General features: G+C 43.0%; 2 protein-coding genes across 2 annotated transcripts in view; one reads left to right on the forward strand and one right to left on the reverse strand.

Annotated features, from left to right (window-relative positions):
- The window catches only part of rnf123 (ring finger protein 123), an 86,579-nt gene that overhangs the window by 19,201 nt on the left and 48,371 nt on the right, over positions 1-19,007 (reverse strand). The window contains exon 37 of the mRNA XM_076147279.1: positions 2,676-2,902. Coding sequence (XP_076003394.1) covers positions 2,676-2,902 — 227 coding nt within the window. The remainder of the gene's footprint in view (positions 1-2,675; positions 2,903-19,007) is intronic.
- On the forward strand, positions 10,067-11,975 carry amigo3 (adhesion molecule with Ig-like domain 3). The gene has a single exon (XM_076147079.1). It carries the CDS (start codon positions 10,067-10,069, stop codon positions 11,723-11,725), a length of 1,659 nt encoding a protein of 552 aa, XP_076003194.1. The 3' UTR covers positions 11,726-11,975.

Genomic DNA, 19,007 nt, shown 5'->3' on the forward strand with positions numbered 1-19,007 from the left:
AATAATGCATTCCAGTTTTCCCTGATTCTACATTTTACTCAGGTAGATGAACCCCATGAATATGCTGGAGGTCAAGCAGACAGACGGAGTGAGAGGAAGCTTGTGCGTGGGCATAAAAGCTCATTCTTTGTTCTTTTACACGTTTTCTCCTGAGCATCTGCAAAAACCCTGCTGCCACATCTACCTCAGACTCTCATGCATAATACAGCACAGCCCAATCTGAAGTGAGTTAATACCAAACACACAGACGCAAACCAACAGCGGGCTCCCTCTGGTAAAGAAGGATAATTCAAGTTCTGTTTACCAAAACATGTTCCAAAATACTGTAGGAGACAAAATAATCACGGAAGAGAAGAGAAGAGACGGCGCTAACATAGACATACGGCAAGAGTACTTTGGCCTTTTCCTCCCTCGTACATACAGGACCAAAACCTTAAATATATCCAAAAAAAAACAAGGAGAAAACACACACGGCAGCCAAAAAGCCCAGAAGTGCACCGAAAGAAACACAGAGGAATAATGTGACCCCTAAAGAGCAACACCTATTATTCAAAAGGGATTTAGAGGTATCAGCTGCAGAAGTGGGGGCGAGACCTCGGCATAGATTAAACCAGGGGAACGAGAGAAAGACAGACAAGTATCTGTATCTGTATGCATTTCTATCTCCCTCTCTGATTTTCCAATCTTCAGCGAGAGCGAGAGGGGGAGTGAGAGAGCGAGAGGAAATATTATATCTGGGCTTCTCCTGCTCTGAGTACATAATGGTAACAATATCATGCATCCGAACGCGAGTCTCGTCTTAATCACATAAAAGGCCGAACATCAGTCACTGGCAGGAACCCAACACATTAACCGAGAGGGTGTTAACACGCAGCAGCACAAACAGACCGCTGCCGACGCACTCACACAGCTCCAGAGTTGGTTGAGGAACCCCTCTGATGTCATTAGGGTCACTTTCTCTCCACACAGTCACATGCTGAATAAGGCTCCACCTGACAGATGAACTGAATTTGATGAGTCGCATTTGTAAGATGTGTGTCCCATTTCTGTTAAATTCAGAGATCAACCAACTGAATTTTTGCTGATTCATGAATTCACTTGTGTATTTGTTTCCGTTATGATACAGGCACATAACGTCACCGCCTCATGGTAGAGAAGAGACGAAACTACAGCTAAGACTTATAACAACTAATCACACTGAGGGAGCACAACAGACACAGAAACACAAAGGCGGACATCGCAAATCCTCCAGATGATCATCTGAAAGGTGGCCATGGAAACGGCTTGCGTTCCCATGGCAACCAAGGATGGATGCCACAGTGACCAGGCCATCCCCTGTGGTGACCGATCAACTCCGGGCCATCTCGCCTTTTCTGGACACCAAAGCTACAGCTGACACACACAGTCTCATAGAAACTAGGAACAAATGAACTTTACACACGCTGCACACACTCCCTGATCATATCACAGTGCTCTTGTCTTACCTGACAAATCTCTACTAAATCATATACATTTTTGAATAATCAATAATGACAAAGCAAGATTGACACTTCCTGATAAAGTTCAATCAGATCAGAGTGCCTGACTGAAGACAGCAAAGGATCAAGCTGACAGTTTCCCTCTCATGTACTGTACGTTTGCATATTTGTGCATAATATCATGCTTGGTGGATGTATGGCTCCCTCAGTCTCACTGCCTGTCTCTGTATTAAGTCTCCTTCGTCTCCTTCGTCTGCCACTCTGCGCCTCTCACACACAGCCTGTCCTGTTCCGGCTCTATTCATGGATCTCCGTCTCACACGGCCGCAAACTGTCTCTGAAACTACTCAATCTCTGTGTCTCTCACCTGTGTGTGTGTGCGTGCATGAATGAGTGGGTGGGGGGGACAACAACAATACTTTTTTGCGTGATTAAAAAACATCAAAACATCTTATTATTGATTAAACTGAATCTTTAGAAGTGATTTCCAACAACACATTGTGAGAACATCATGTGGTCCCACCTACACTATTTGGAACAGAACATTTTCTATGCGGATGTGGGGTGTTTTGACCGTTTGGCATTTTTTTGTCAGTAATAACAAAGGTAATGAAACACAAACACGTTATGGAAGAAGGCAGGCAGCACAGCAGGCAGCCACATCCAGAAGAGGTGTATACTGCATATTATTTTCAGGGTTACTGGACTGGACTGCCAGCTGCAGATGGAATTGTGTGTTAAAAGGCAATCGAGCTCCTAGGGCGCAGCTGGGCCGAGCGATTAGGCGATGCGGCGGGGGGGAGGACAGTACGGAAGAGACGGTGGGAGGAGGCTTTGGGGAAGCGGGCTCCTGTAAGGCTCAACGCAGGCCAATCAGGAAACAAAGCTCTGATTGATGCTGCAGGAGATGGACAAATTGCTGCTGAATGGGCTTTTAGAAAGACAGGTACTCACACTGCTCTAACAGCCTCACTTCAATTACTCCACTGTTTGATTAACAATTAAAGGAATGATTCAAACATCAGGACAATCAATAAAAAGACACAGATGATTGATAAAAACATTTCAGGTACACTCATAGTCCTTCATCTTCAACATACAGTTTGAACCCAACACAACATTCATGCATGCAGTTGATGAATGGATGAATGAATAAGTGTTGTCTTGTCACGCACATCCACCGTTTTGTCTACTTACAGGATTGCAGAGAGAAGTGTTTGCGGTCCGCAGGTCCCACGGCGCCGGTAGCTGAGGAGATGGTGGGGGCCACAACAGGTCCTAAGGGCCCGACTACCGGACGTACAGTGGAGGTCACAACTGCTGACAAGCCGGAGGAGGGTTCGCCTCCCTCGCCTAATAGGTGCTGGATGGAGTGGAGCTGGAAACAGGGGTCAGTGAGCAGGACTGCTGCAGCGCGGGAGACCCTGAGAGAGGGAGTGGGCAGATAGTGGAGAAGGACAAGGAGAGAAAACTGTTAGTCTAGATTCAACGATGGCTACACTCCTCAACCAGGTGCTAGTGAAGTAATATCATTTGCTTCCACAGGACAAGATACTTACAGCAGAACCATGCACATATTCCATGAATTGCCAAAGCATTACATTACATTCTATTACATTGCTGCTTGTGGGTGGAATGGAAGCAAACCAAAGTATACCAGAAATGACTGAAGTGAGTAAACAGGAAGTCGTTTCTGTGTGTATCTATGTACTGGGGATGCTCCAATCCATGAATCAGTCATTTTCCACTGAAAAGGATTTATCTTAATCTGTATAATGTCCCATCAAGAGAACCCGTCCCAAAGAACTGGGCGCTGAAGCAGAAGACGTGAGCCAAACAGACGACACACTGCACTATTAGCCGAGGAGAAGATAGTGAATATACATGAGGGGCGACCCAGAATACCACTCTGAGATTCACTAAGGTGGTTTAGAACTACTTTGGATCAGGTTTATATGATATGCTGTATATGTTGTTGTTTTTGCTTGTGTGTGTGTACGTTTGTGTGCGTTTGTATGTCTTAAAACCTGCCCAAACGAATTAGACCAAGGGGAGAAAAACACCCGAGTCCAATTCAACAGGACTAGAATTTAAAAAAAAATGAAGCTTTGACCTGAGTTTAAGCAGATTAGCTTGCTGGGAGGTTAAGAAGAAGACTGTGAATGAAGCTGAATGTATTATGCAGCCGGTACATGCATGTTGAATAATCAAAAATTGAAAATGTGTCCAACATGTGGAGTGGAAACCAGCACGCTGCCTGATGAACATTCATCACTTTGTAGCTTTACCACCGGCTGTTGGATCTGAATCAATCGATGAAGCGCTCACGAACCCTCCCTCCCTCTCCTCCCCACCAATGTTCCTCGTCTCAACACGCTCGCGACAACGTGCAGTCACACTTAGGCTCACTCTCACACCATACAAGCAACATAACACAGACTTGCTCTCTCACACTTTCTTTTCTTCTCACTTCTCTTCCTCAATCCGTTTCTTCGTTGTCTGAATACCGTCACTCTCTCTCCCACTTTGTTTCCCACTCATATCGCCCTCTCTCTCTCTCTCTCCCGCTCTCTCTCTCTAATCCATCCAGTGCTCAATCACTGCTGTTATTGCTAATGAAACTGCCCACCTTGCCTCTCTCTCCTCTCCCCTCTGTTCTGCTCTCCCCTGCGGCACCACTCAGTCCAACCTCTACGCATCAATCTTTCATAGCAGGGCTTTCCACAAGACCCCACTCCCACTCTGCCTTTCTGAATCTCTCTACACACCCTTTTGTCTCTCTCCCTCCCCGTTTACCCTCCGTTCTCATGCCTTATACTGTACTCCGCTGCCTTTCTCTCTGTGTATGACTAATACAGTACTCTGCTCTCTGGCTCGCTCGCTCGCTCTTTCTGTTTCACTATTTCTGTCTCTTTCTAGTGCCAACCTGCTATGATGCAAGACACAAACACAAAAGGAGCATCATTCCAGAGTTTTCACAACTAAATCCATTATTTGTTTCAAGTAGAAGGTCAATGCCTTCACTGTAATCGCTTGTTAAATAGCATAAAATAAAAAGGGTTTCTTAAAGCTATGTTAGAAATTGTGTATGTAAATACATTCTGTTCCATATGTGTGTATGTTCCATTGTAATATATGCGCTGTAATATTTGCATAAAGGCACGACAGCATTCTGTGATGTGCTTGTAGGTTGCAGCTTAGAGGGAAAAAGCTATGTTACACACACCCACGCAGAAACACACACACACACACACTGTTAGGTAAAATGTCTCTCACTGCCCACCGTTTCTCTCAGCTTCTGTAAAACACGATACACCATGAAAAGCATACATAACCAGGCCTGTACACACACACACTCTTACACTTACCGTGGCTCCTGGGTCACACACACAGACCTTTGTTTTTCTCCTATTGCACATTATAAAATGGTTGAATGATAGAGTCTAAGTCAAACATGAAACATGAAAAGCGACCAACTCAGAGGAGAAATAATTGGCTTCTGCCAACGACGCTGGAGAAATCTGAGTAGGTTCATAGCAATCTCTCACTCCAGCCCAATGTGACATCTTTGTTGGGCCCCATGGTTGCTAGTTAAAGCCTTTGTCATGTCGGGTGTGAAGAAGGTGTGAGGGGGAGAATAACAACTTTGCAATATGTAATATGTGTTTGTATTATGTGTACAATCTAAACAAAATTAAGTAAGTAAAACGAAACAAAGTACAAACTAAGTTAATATCAGAAAACCAAGAAGTACAGTTAAAGTTTGGCTCTGAATAGTTGCTTCTAGATGTTATGAACAAAACTTACAATACTGGGCTTATGGGCTCCTTCTGCCACTAAGAGCTCTGGATGGAAATATTTATTTGCCGACCGGCTTGGAACCCAGCAGTTGGCGCTGATAGGTCATCTGTGTCCCTCGTATGGAGACACCAAAGGGGCACGATGACATTTTCCTGTAGAATCCACTGACCTTATCATTACTCCTGCCTTGACAGTTCACACACAAACCACGCAATCTCTTTCCCTCCCTCCATCTTTCCTTCTGTGCTGCCCTGCCTCTCAAACTATCGAGAGCCTGGTTCATCCAAAAGCAATTAAAAGGACATAAAAAAAAGAAGAAGAATAGAGCATCTTGTGACACACTGTGATCGAAATCGTTCTAAAGAAGACGAGTCTGAGTCATAGTTTATTGCCGGGGCTGGAAAATGTCACAGACTGCGTCTTTGTCAAAGGCCTGTGTTTCATGTCAACAGAACTTCATTGTGTTCCGACTTTTAATTATAAAGCAACAAAAGGGCAAATCATTTCGACTGACAAGCTAAATTGCAGAGGGGGCAAATGAAAATACTTTAAACATAATTAATAAAAAATAGCTGCTGGAATAAACCACAGGGAAATTACAGATCTATTAAAAGGACAACAGATTACCCCCTTGCCAATTGACTGGAGGACAAAAGTTGCTCCACACTCCCTTGTTAATTCACCGATGATGGATTGGTCACCTGTTGCACGCATTTGGCTTTTGTTAAGCTGTGTTTAAAACCCAAACTGGGCAATGGCCACTAAATAAACTCATCTACATATAATACAGCCTGAGAGGTCGGCTACGGTCTTGTTTACCTCACAGCAATGGATTGTGGCATTTAGATCAAAGAGGTTCAATTACTGTATGTCACTATAAGCAATTACGGCGAGATAGATAAGCATTTTCTTGTCGCATGTCTGTGTGTGTGTGAGAGAGGAAAGGAGAGATCAGTATTTGATGTTAACCCAATTTTAGTAAAGCCCAAAATATACATTGCCAGCCTCTCTGTGAGGGTCCATGTGACGTTTTCATAATCTGCTTCTGCTGCACATGCGCAAGACTGTGGGAAGAGATGAAAGCATATTCAGGCAAAAACATCTACAGGGGAAAGAGCAAAGCAAACACGCCTGTTATACACATGTGTCCGCTGCTTTATGAAGATAGATCCGTATGTGTGTCCGCATAGCTGTATTGTAAGGTTTCACTTTTTACTATGTGTATTTGTTTCCACTGATCCCGATCTCTTGTGACAGGAGACGTGAGTGATTAAATACTTCTATGCCAGCCACGTTCAAATACTGTCAGTGAGTTTTTAAGGGTTGTTATCTGCAGTGTGTCCCCTGCCAACCCCATTACGTGATGTAATACAGCAGCAAGACGCATCATTCTGTATAATGTCAAACAGAAACATCAGAAAACATCACCCAGTTGTCCCATAAGTACATTTAAGCGTCGACAACTCATAGCTTTGATAGAAAAATTGCAATTTTTGCCACATTTTGTAATTTTGTTGAAAATGTTTTGTTGAAATGATGTCGTGTCAGATCTACTGGGTTTAGATACTACTAACACCGTGAGACATAAAAACACAGGACAAGAAAAGAAAACAAGAGGTACACACCTACAAATCCAATCATGGAAGGTGTCACAACCCCCGTTCACAATATCAAGCACTGCTTACCTGAGACTGTGTACCTGCATGCGTGCACCTATTTAGAAATGCTGTGTGTAGGTGGTTGTGTGATTCAACACATTGACCTGACATTGCATTCTCCACATTGTGAGGATTCTATGTGATAAAGATGTTCCCTCGAGACCCAGAAAGAAAAGAGCAATAAAGTTGCACAACCAGGTTATAATTTCAAATACAAGCAGAATATAAGGACTGCACAGAGTCAGGTGTGAGATGTCTCATGGCAAAATGAAAGGCACAATATATTATCATATATTACATAACATATATATGTGTGTAATCAAAGAATGAGTCTAAATTGTGGATGTATTTATACCTAAAGAAAACTAAAAAAGTTACCAAATACCATAAATTAGAAAGTATTTCAAAGTCAATTCACTCCTGATGAAACTTGCTGTTGCTTGCTCATTTACTGATGCATAACAGAGCATTTGTAGGTAAACACCAATTAATTTGGGATCGGCGTACAAAACAAAAACTACAAAGCTTACAAACTTTGGCTGCACAGCAAACTTGAAAAAGAAGTTCCAAAATCCTTCATGTAGAAATTATAGAATGATGAAAAACTGCGTGATTTTCAAGGACCCCTTCACTCCAGACTTGTCACTTGACAAAATCCTCTCTTTGAAGTCTACGGATGTCTTTAACCTCAAGGCTAGGATTCCATTCAGGCCCAGCGGTGGGGTTTTATGTAAAGAGCTATGTGCCGTTATGAATCAGGCCCAGCAAGTAAATCTAATCAAAAATCTTTCAAAGAGAGATGAGATGAAAGGAAGAGGAGAGGAGAGGAGAGGAGACGTGAGGAGAGAAAAGGAAAGAGGAAAGGAGAGGAGAGGAGAGGACGCAAACACTATTAGGCCATTCCTTTCTCATTTGCATTGCCTCCTCACTCTTTCTGCCCAGTTCAGTTCTCTCATTCAATACACCTCCTATGGCAACATGCAGTAGGCAATTAGAAGAAGCAGCGAGAGAGAGAGAGAGAGAGAGAGAGAGAGAGAGAGAGAGAGAGAGAGAGAGAGAGAGAGAGAGATAGAGGAAGGAAGGAAGGAAGGAAGAGAGAGGGAGAGAAGGACAAGAGAGCTGGCGCAAGAAAGCAGAGAGACTGAGGGATGAAAGAGCGTGAGGCGGAAACAGTGTAGCGAACGGTAGAACTGAAGGAGCGACTGAGATGGGCGGAGGATGCTGAGGGAAGAAGGGGAGGAGGGCTAAGCCAGAGTGGAGGAGAGAGAAGGAGAGGAGGAGCTGGGAAAACACCAGAAGCGGCAGACGAAGCCTGGCTCACTTCAGAGCATGCATAACCAGACGGGAGTCAGCGCTGGCTGGATACGAGCTGAACCCCCCCCGTAAATTCACAGCTGGAAATGTCAAGGAAACATACACTCACTCTAAAGGATACATCAGCAAGACACTGAGACACGTCTGCATTCAACAGAGAGGACTAACTGCAACTTTTTTCTTTGTATTGGTGTTACTGTTTTTTTCAAGTCTGGAGTCTGGACAGTGAGGAGGAGCAGAGAAGGAGGAGAGAGAGAGAAGCCGTCCCTGAGGTGTCAGAAGCAGCTGGACGTTGTGTTTGGGATTTCAACGACAAGGAAAACAGATCTGCTTCTCTTGCATGAGCTTTCTTCAAAACCCTCCATCCACTCCCTGCTAAAAATAGATAGATGGCCGGAGGAGAAGACAGAGAGGGCATGAGAGCGGGATAGATGAGTGTGTTTTCAGCATCTTCCGTGCAAAGCCTTAAACTCGTCTCCTTTGCTACTGCCTGCACGATTGTGTGAAGTGAAGCGGATGGGATGCTGACTTCTTTGAAAATCTGATCCGCGACTCGGGTGGTCTGTGGGCGGCAGACAGCTGGGGCAGTGATTCATAAAACCTGACTTGGCGTGAAAACAAGAAATGCTACAACTAAGATCAGGCTCTGTCACGGAAGGGAGCTAAGTGAGACTCCAGAGTGAGTTCAGGTGCAAGGAGAACTTCAGGCTTTGGGACAATTTGTGTGCCTTCATTAGTGCACAATAACAACAAACTCGTTGTTTTGATTTTCTTTCTCTGTCAACCAGGCAGGCTCTGATAAGGTAGTACACTTGGAATTGTACTTCACTTGTTTCTAAGCACAGTGACGGTCTTCTAGCAATTTCTGGATCCTAACAAATAGAAATATTAACAATTTAAGGACTTTGGTTGAATTTGTGGATATGATACAGGTCCAGTTAGGAGCTTTATGGGCTGCAGAGAGGTGAGGAGGAACACTTGTGCTCTACACAGCTGATTCTATCAGGGATTAAATGAACGGCCAGATGTCAAAGACTCTTATCGTGCCACAATGTCAACACCTGATCGAGTTTAGAGGAACTAATGTTTAAATGTATTCAATGTATAATTACCGCACTCTCTTTATTCCATTAACTTTAACTGCATGGCTATGATCTTTTAACTTTATTATATAGGTATGGGCAGAGAGAGTGAACTGCTGTGAAGTTACATCCCGTCATCCTCTTACTTCCACCCTGCTTAACAAAAATAGTGAAGCAGAAGGAACACCTGGGCTGGCATCTCAGAGGCTGTGCTTTTTGCCTGTTTATTTTTTGCCCTCTCTAAATTTGGTTGCCCTGTCAGCAGTTGCATGCAGATCTAAACTCATTCAATATTAACTGGGGTAAACAAAGTTAAACAATCATGCCAAAGCACATGCTGGGAGCAAAAATGTAATGGGAGCATGCATTACACTGACACACTGTTTGTGCCCTGATTTAAAGATTTAGACTGGCGTGACAGGACGCCTGAGAAGAGGCAGAGGAGAAAGGATCAAATGCCGACAAAGCTCAATTTGTACTATTACAGGCACTGGCTGAAAATGAAGGAATATTTATGGTCACATGCGTTAGTTTGCCAGAATCCAATTCATTGATAGTTAGAATTACAGCAAAATGAAATGCATCACAGAGCATGAAGGGAGCAAAGATATGAATCCAAAAAAGCAAATACTGGTAGATCTGAAGGAAAAATAAGATCAGGTAGACAACAAAAACAAAACGGTGAACAGGGCACTGGCTGCTGGTCCTGTGCCAAGAGCCTGCTGTGGGTACCATGTTGTATGTTGGTTGTAACAGTGGTGGTGCCGCAGGTTTTCTGCAGGGTGTGGGAGCACAAACAGCTATAGCAGCATCCCCATTATGGTGGTGTGTTGTGTTGTTAGTTTGTCTCCAACTCCCCCACATGAGCCCTGCCCAGGCCAGCATCTGCCCGTCTGGCTACGGCTCCGCCCAGACAGGCAGGTGCCTCTGTGCCTCTGACATCCTGAGCTGTACTGCCCTCGGTTTGGATGAGGTCCCCAGGGAGATGCCCGTTTTTGCCGTTACTTTGGATCTTAGCCATAATCGGATTGCAAAATTAGAAGAAGGTGGCTTTGAAGGACTTTCTCGTTTGGAGACATTACGATTAGCTCACAACCATGTGACTGGAATTCAACCGGGAGCTTTTCGAAACAGTTCTGGAACACTGCTCCGACACCTGGACTTGTCGTCAAATCAACTACACGTATTGGAACAGCACTATTTCCTAGAGCTGACCGGATTAGAGGAGCTGCTGCTCTTCAACAACCGTATTGTCCATGTTGAGAGCAGAGCACTGGCTGGACTGAGCAGCCTCCGCAAGGCCTACCTCAGCCATAACCGGCTCACTGATTTCCCTTTCTTTTCCATCCAGGAACACACTCACCCTCATCTGGCCATGCTGGACCTGTCGTCCAACCGCCTACCCAAACTGCCCTTGGAGGATATCTCAAACTTACCTACCACACTCCAAAGTGGACTCTATCTTCACAATAACTCCCTGGTGTGTGACTGCTCTATGTATGGACTCTTCCGTTACTGGGAAAAGAGAGATTATGCATCAGTGAAAGACTTTAGACAAGAGCATATATGTCTCGTCTATGGAATACAGAGAGGTACTGTGCGCTTCTTCCAGCATGGCCGTTACTTTGAAAAGTGTAACTTGACTAGTTACCCAGGCCTGCTGAAACAGCAAGACAGTAGTATTTTAGTCAATGCAGGCAAGACGGTGCTGCTTCACTGTCTGACCACATTGACCGGGCAGCATCTGACATTTCTCTGGGTATCACCTAATCAGGAGTTTGTAGCACCACCAGGGAACAATGGATCATTAAAGATGTACAACAACGGTAGTCTGAAGATCTTGGCAGCACGTGCAGAGGATTCTGGCATCTATTGGTGCATGGCCTTGGACCAGCGGGGGCAACGCAATGAAACACGAGAGGTCAATGTAACAGTGGTATTACCGCATGAGAGTGAGTCTCATGAGCCGTTCAACACTGGCTTCACCACCCTCCTGGGCTGTGTGGTGAGCCTGGTGCTGGTTCTCATGTACCTATATCTGACGCCTTGCCGTTGCCCGCCTTGTCGTAGGGCACCTTCTCCAGCCACAGCCACCCCGATCCAAGGAAATGAGGCTGGAGCTGGAAGTGTCCAATCTTCTATCCTTACACCCACCCCACCAGCAACTACTGAAGGCCCAGGCCGCAAGGTCAGTAGCAACAAGCATGTGGTCTTTCTGGAGCCTATCAGAGAGCAGCAGAATGGCAGACTCAGGGCAGGACAAGGAACTGGGGCAGTGCAAGGACATTTGGGGCCAGGTTTACTGCTAGGGCCAGAGAATCCAAAGCAGAGGGCAGGGGAGACAGACTCCATCATGTCAGTGTTCTCAGATACACCAATCATGTTGCCATAGCAATGGGACTAACAGAGAGATGGAAGGGCACGATTTTCACCTCTTAATCACTTACTCCTTCATCTGCTTCTGGGGTACACCCTCGCCACCTCCCGCTGCACCCAGCACTCGACCTGAGCAGAACAGTATGAATATCAACTAAGTGTCATTATCTTGTTTTTATTTGCAAGGCATGTGCCTACATTTGAGGATGTTTGATTGCCTAAAGAAACAGATCAAGTGCAATTTGAATGGTGTCAAATGGAATAGATTATTGTTTGCCCAGGTCTGCCCACTAAGTCCTACAGCCATAAACCAATGCACTGTGAAAGGATGGGCTTTCTCCTGTGAGACACTCTTGCAGGGAAAATAGATGGTGCTTATGGAAAAGGCACAACACAGAACATAAAGACTTAGATGGGAATTGCATGTACACCATTTTAAGAATGAAAACAGCTAAGAAATAAAGCTTCAGAACAGGACTGACAAGACTCATGGAAGAACGGTGGATACTGCCAAGACTGTGAGGGAGGAAACTGTGTAAGAGAGCGATTACACAGCATGCAAGCAGAGGAAACCCATCTGAGAGGATGACAGGAATGACAAAGGTGAAGATTGTGTTCCTGAGAGCACAATGCATGGACTACTACTGAAAAAAAGTGCACGGGCCTGTCCCTTTAAGCACGGCTTGTACCTTTAATAAACCTTTGCTACAGATGCCTTTTTGTCTCATACAGAGATAGATAAACTTTTGTAGAGCTTTTTATCATTTCCTTTTTCAGAGCCAGGGTGTCATTTAAATTCGAGCCAAACAAATCTGCATAGTGTAGCTCTGTCAGAGTGTGAAGTGTTGTAGACTAGACAAGCTAGAGAAAAAAAAAAGCTTATAGCAAGTAAAAAGTAGAAACTGTTTTTAATTTTTTTGATTCTCTCTTATTCGAAAAAGTCAAATACTGTCCTGTCTTTGGTTAGAACATGTGGACAAAGAGAAATGGAATGGGAAATAGATAATAAATATATGATAAATATATGAATAAAAGAAAACAGAAACTGAAGGGATTTGTGTGGCACATTTCTGTGGGGGAGGGCACAGATCACTGGACAGTACAATTGTTAGTTTAATTTATTTGGGGATAGAGGGGATTTACTGTATTTACTGTTTTCACTGCATCCCTGCCTTCCTTTCCGATGACTCTCCTTTTTCTTTTTTTCACCTTTCTCTCTCTATCTCTCTTGTCCTCCTATTATCTGTGTGTTAATAAATCTCTGTATTTGGACCGTCCTGAGTTATGTCTGCCTTGTTATTGTTGTTGAGAGGAGAATTCATCAGAAGATAAAGTGACTGTGTGTTTATGTGTGTGGAGACTTGCGTGTGCACTTGTGTTTGTGTAGTCAATGTCTTTGCACCTTGACAAGGGGAGGTGGTAATAGTCCAGGCAACCTAGTATTCAGATTTCATTAAAACATACAGGCAATGAAGTAACAACAATGTATTGTAGTTTTGTTCTATAATAACCAATCTGTGTCTTTCCTATACATTTCTTTTGACAATGAAAAGATTAACATAGGTCCCCTATTTCAAAATGCACGCTCATGGGAGAGTTTAGATCTATACTGTATATGTATTAGATATTACATACATATACAAATTATTGTTTTTCAAGCTCAGAGTTATGCAACGATTAGGATTTGAGCAAAATAATTACAGGAGGCAGGATTATCGTCAGTTACAAAGCTTGTTCCATCATGCCAACTATGAAATGAAAGGATGCAGTTGCAGTAAGTTCCTTATTATCAAAACAATCAGCCAGATAAAAGTCCATTTCTGAATTAGCCTATCAATCGGTTTTGCTCCCATTTGGTAAGATGCTGGAAAAGTAATGTGTTTAATACAATTGGGAATATTTCTATGCAATTTTCCTGATTGTTAACATTACTGTAAAAATGACAAACCGCTGATAAGACATCTCACAAAGAAAACATGTTGAACAACATGTAAATGATAATGCTGACATCTCTGTGAGCGACTGTCGCTGTCACAGACTGACAGAATGTGCTACTTCAAAGCAGCAAAGCCTGGATGTCCCCATTCAAAGCTACTAAGGTAAAATGGTTGAAATATTGATGTGATATGTGGCCATGTCAGCCTGACAGGTGTGAGATATGTATTTGCACAGACAAAGACAGACGAGTAGGAGAACAAAGTGGAAAGGAGAGCGGAAATATATGAAATGAAAAAGTCGTGATGCAGGGAGAAATGGATTTGGGATACAGAGGAGAATGGAAGACGTTTGATTCCAACAAAAACGGCCATAGCAGCAGGTCGGACGCACTGTGCTTGAAGCTATTACGACAATTAGATAATTGTCTGGAAAACTGTCAATTCATGTTGATTATGTTCTTCATCAAATCTGTAGTAGTCAGTATGAACACCAACACTTCTCTGTTTGGAGATGTTATTGTGATCATCACCATGACCATGAATATTACATTCAACACTTTCACTGCTGTCGCCAACATTTTCATATTCATGCATCCACAGCCATTGGACAATGAAGTGACAGCTATCATCCCCTTAATTATTGACTTGTCACTTTTCTTCCAAAATTGTGTAATATTCATAATCTGTCGACACTGTAATTTGTGTGCTTTAACAGCAAATGATGTTCACAAAGCAGCATCAGTTCAGAGCTATATCTCGCACCACATTTCTAAGTGCATAATTTGAGACCTTCAATAATATAATAATAATAGCTGTTGCTAGTTTGCATCTTTGTGTCTCTGTGTCCGTATAGATGGACTTCCATGATGCCATTTTCAGATGTGCACGTAGACAGAGCAAAACAACAGGAAACAGCTTACGGTGAGAGCAGAATGATAAAGTGTTTTGTGCAGTTAAGTGCACAAATAAATAAAACTGATAGATGGAAAAAAGGAGTGTCTTTTCTGATCCTGGCTGTGTGTATTCACACTTATGTATGTGTGGGGGAAAATCAGATTGTCAATAATTCTAAAAACCCACAAGAAATTATATTAACCACCATATATCAAAATTTATTTGGGTTACAGCTATTCAAGCTCTGTAAGCTCTTTAAAGTTCCATGAATATAAACACCCCGCGGTGGAGGTTTGATGGCCTCAGAGGGAATTAAAATCCTCCCAAAACTTGTGTCATCTACAAAACTGAAGCCTTTTTGCGGAAATATAATCCCAGCACGGCGGTGACACAGGAGTTTTAACCAATAGCACCAATAAAATCCTCCAAGACTTTAGATTAAGCCTGTGTGTGTGTGTGTGTGTTTGTGTGTGAATGTGCACACATACACAGGGGAGTGTGAAATCTAACTAGATTGTCTAATGAGCTGTGAGACTGTAGTAAATGAGGATGGCTCTGATGGTGATGTTTATTAGCTGGTGTGTTCTCGGGGAAAGTGGAATGTAAGACCAGATGAATGGGAAGAGGAGGGAACAAGGGGAAGAATTGCTTTCACTGTGGCCACCACCCAGTGTTTTTAAACATATATTGTTTCATTGTTGTGTTTGTTGACGTTGTTGTTTTATGGTTTGTGTTGTTGTTGTTTGACTGTCCAGTTGTGGTTTTATTATTGTTGTTGCTTTGTCATTTTTGTGTTGTTTTGTTTTTATTGTTGTGTTGTTGTTTTGCCATTGTCATGCTTTAACAGCTCATTGCAGCACACCTGTATGCAACAAACAGTGAGCTAAATCAGAGTCTTCTTATTTCACACAAAATGATGTGAAAATGCACCGTTTTCAGTCAAACAACTAAAAATTGTATTGTTGTTCCTGAACCCTGCTACTGGACGTACAGTACACACACACAACAGAATACAAAGGGGTCATTAGCTGCCATATGCCTCAGAGGCGAGCACACACTCACACAGGCCATTATTCTCTTCTGTACAAGGACCATTTTCATTTCCTGTGTTACCTTCATGCTATTATTCAAATCAACGTGATATCACTGATCCTCTATAAAACCATAAATTATCATTGGAAACCATTAAGTACATCCTGGGATCCTGTGGTGAGGAACACACAGCAGAAGGAGCCATTATTCAACAGGATAACTGCGCACACAATAACAACGTCGAGGGAAATACATGCCGAAGCAAAGGGGGGGTGGGAAATGGACGGCAAATCATGTGCTATACCTTTTTCCAGGTATAGCACACGATGTTATTTACTGCATGGCAAAAACACGACGCCGTTACCAACACCGGAAAATTACATCCCTTGCAGTACATAATGTTATTACCTCACTCATAACCACAGGCGATGATTTCCTTGAACTCGATGCACCGGCTATTTCAGCTTCTCATTTTAACCCTAACAAAGACGAGGAACCATGGATGATATACCATTTCTTGCGGGGGAGATCATTCTCACATGTCGTTTATATACGTAATATAAGAGATATGCAGATGTTTAACCCAAAGGACGTCATTGACAAGTTGTTCTCCGGCTGAAGAAACGGGAAACGGGGAAATACTGCAACAAGATTACAAAGCTTCTGTGGTGTTCCCCATTAAGCTTTTTAGCACAGGATATTCCGTTATGGTTTCAGATTACACAGGCCAGACTGTCTGCTGTGATGCTGAGGAGTTTGGAGTTCGATTTAAAAAAAAGAAAAAGAAAGAAGAGGTACCACGTTACATCACCTATGTGCCTGACTCTTTGCATTAAAAAGATGAATTGGCCCACTTCTATCCAGAGACTTTGTGTGTGTGTGTGTGGGGGGGGGTTTCTGTGAAGCAAAGGGATCTTCTCACTGTTCTGCACAGTAGGAGAGCTTGAGGGTAATACAACCATATATTATTAACAAGGTCTTCCCTCTTGATCTCCCGCCTTCAAAACAAGACTGTGTCTGTTTCGTAACTTCAGTAAAGTGATTGTGCAGAATGCAATACAACATTGGATTTATTAAAGTGTGTGTTTTGTTTCTGGGGGCTGTATTGCATTTACAAAATCGAGCAAGATGAGACAGTAATGAAAAATGAAACCTATGGTAATTTTATTTACTGTGGATTAACTTCAGGATATATTACACATCATCAGCCATGAATGTCACTCCACTGTTATTATAAACTGTCCAACGGTCAAGCTTTAAGATACAAACACACATACATTCACACAGATACATGCGGACACACACTCAAACTCCGTCAGCGCACGGAAACAGTCTGTCATCTAAGTAAACAGAAGCGTTTAGCCCGACAGAGCCGGCCATTTTGTAATATCTATTCGCTTTATGAGTTAGGACCGGAAAGTTAACAATGGCTGCGGTGCTTAGAATCTTCTACGACATGTAATAAAAAGATTTATCCGTGAATAGAAAGGATAAAAATAAATGTGACAGGAAGAGGTGATTTATACAGATGTTTAAAAGCTGTGAGCACTGCTGTCGGCAAGATTTAAAGTACCTATGAAGGTCAAACAGCTTGACAGGAAGACAGGAGCACTCAAAGACATAAACCAACAAATAAATGAATAGCCTGTTTTTTTCTTCTATCCACAACTTTGTACACAGATTTAGAGGGAAGGAAAAGTCAAGAGTTGGTGCGATTCCCAGTTTGCACTGCCTACTGACTGGAGACATTGCCAGAAACTATTAGCACAACATGTGAAAAGCAGCATAACAAAACTTGACCTCTTATTGTTTTCTTTTTGAAGGGGGGTTCTTTGTTTTACTGGCATGTGCTGCAGGAAGATAGAGAGAGACTCGTACGAGACTCGCCACATGCTCCAATTACCCAACGTGTCTTGTAACAATAATAACAGCCAGATTGTATTTAAATCAACCCATGTATACATCTCAGTCTCTTTCCATTCATCACAGTACAAGCATGTAATCACATTATCGGGTACACATGAACACACACATGGTTTGCTGGTCTCTTACCCTCTCCATTCCTCATTTTGTCTACTTCTGCATACTGCAACTTCACAGAGAGTCCAACAGAGAGACCAACGTGTCACTTCATACTTAAAGTTCTCAGTTTGATACTCTTGACAGTTAGCACTAGTAGAGAATGGTTCTAATGAGGAGACAGCTAAGACCACTGACGCTCCCCTGAGCAGACGGGGTGCAATTAGGCTGACACAGCACTTGCCCGCTTCGTTTACACGAGCCGCATCTGCTTAACAGTGAGAATCCATCATTCCCGCAGCAACATCGCATTACTGTAATGGAAAATGGAAAATCTCTCAAAGGTCAGAGAAAAGCTTGGCTCAGGGTTTTTTGGTCCAATTGGGATCTGGAATCTTGGTTCAGGGATCAGACGGTATGTGAATATGGCGTTCGTCAGGGGTATGAGGCGACAGCAGAGCAAAGTAAGTGTCTCCACTAATATGCTGAGTAATGAAATAACGCTTGCTGGGGGGCTTTTAGCTTAATTTGTGTTTCTCTGGCACAATGCTGATTCTCCTGGGTCATTAAAACTGTATTTTCGTTAGGTTTGATCTGTTTTAGACGGTTCGACATTCTCTTCAAGACCACATTTACCTTTTGCCTTTAAGATGCAGCCCATCAATGCAATCCATGCATCTTATGGCAGGGTTTGCATTTATTCCTTGCATCAACATGCATTTTGTGTATGCTGTCTGCACTACGAGTCAGTCGGCAGGTCTTTACCGGTTTATTCAATTTTCATCTATTCATAAGATAACTCATAACAAGAAGTGGGGATTTGATAGTCACATCAGAAAAAGGCAATGTGCTCTCTGCTAACAAGTTTGGGGGGGGGGGGGGATTCTAATCTAATACCAAGCAGTGGAAACCCCTGTCTGCAAAGCAATACAATAATATGCAACTGATGTCGCTTATCTGAGCGTATTACACAAGACTTCCCTAAACATCAGAGAAATGACTGGATCCAGGCGAGGGGATGGATGAGCTACATAAGTGCTGGCTGACTCTCAATAACTTATCTGATACAGAAGCTGTGGTAAACACCATCCTGCCAACCCTTAATTAAAAAACAACCGCAAACACACAAACATTCTCAAGCTCTTACATACAAATCTGACTTTAAATCAGACTTGGTTCGGCCCAAAATGACACACTGACCTGCATAGCACTACCATGTCACCGCTTACTATTGGCTGGCATCAATCTTTTCCCAGGTGTTGTGGTCGCATCATTTACAGCAGCTGGTGGCTGGCTGTAAATGTGGAGACGATCTGGTTGTATAAAATCCAATCAAATCACGACTGAGATTGAGAACACAAACAGAAGGCAGATGGTTGAGTGCAGATAAGGTGGCGACTAATAATGGAACGGGAA

The sequence above is a fragment of the Genypterus blacodes genome, unplaced genomic scaffold (assembly GCF_046128005.1).
Source record: "Genypterus blacodes isolate CSIRO-AG114 ecotype Tasmania unplaced genomic scaffold, CSIRO-AGI_Gbla_v1 ptg000037l_1, whole genome shotgun sequence".
In the NCBI taxonomy this organism is placed as follows: domain Eukaryota; kingdom Metazoa; phylum Chordata; class Actinopteri; order Ophidiiformes; family Ophidiidae; genus Genypterus; species Genypterus blacodes.

What these genes read in the sequence shown, in the direction of transcription:
- amigo3 (XM_076147079.1), top strand. Translation starts at nt 10,067, where the DNA reads ATGTTGTATGTTGGTTGTAACAGTGGTGGTGCCGCAGGTTTTCTGCAG.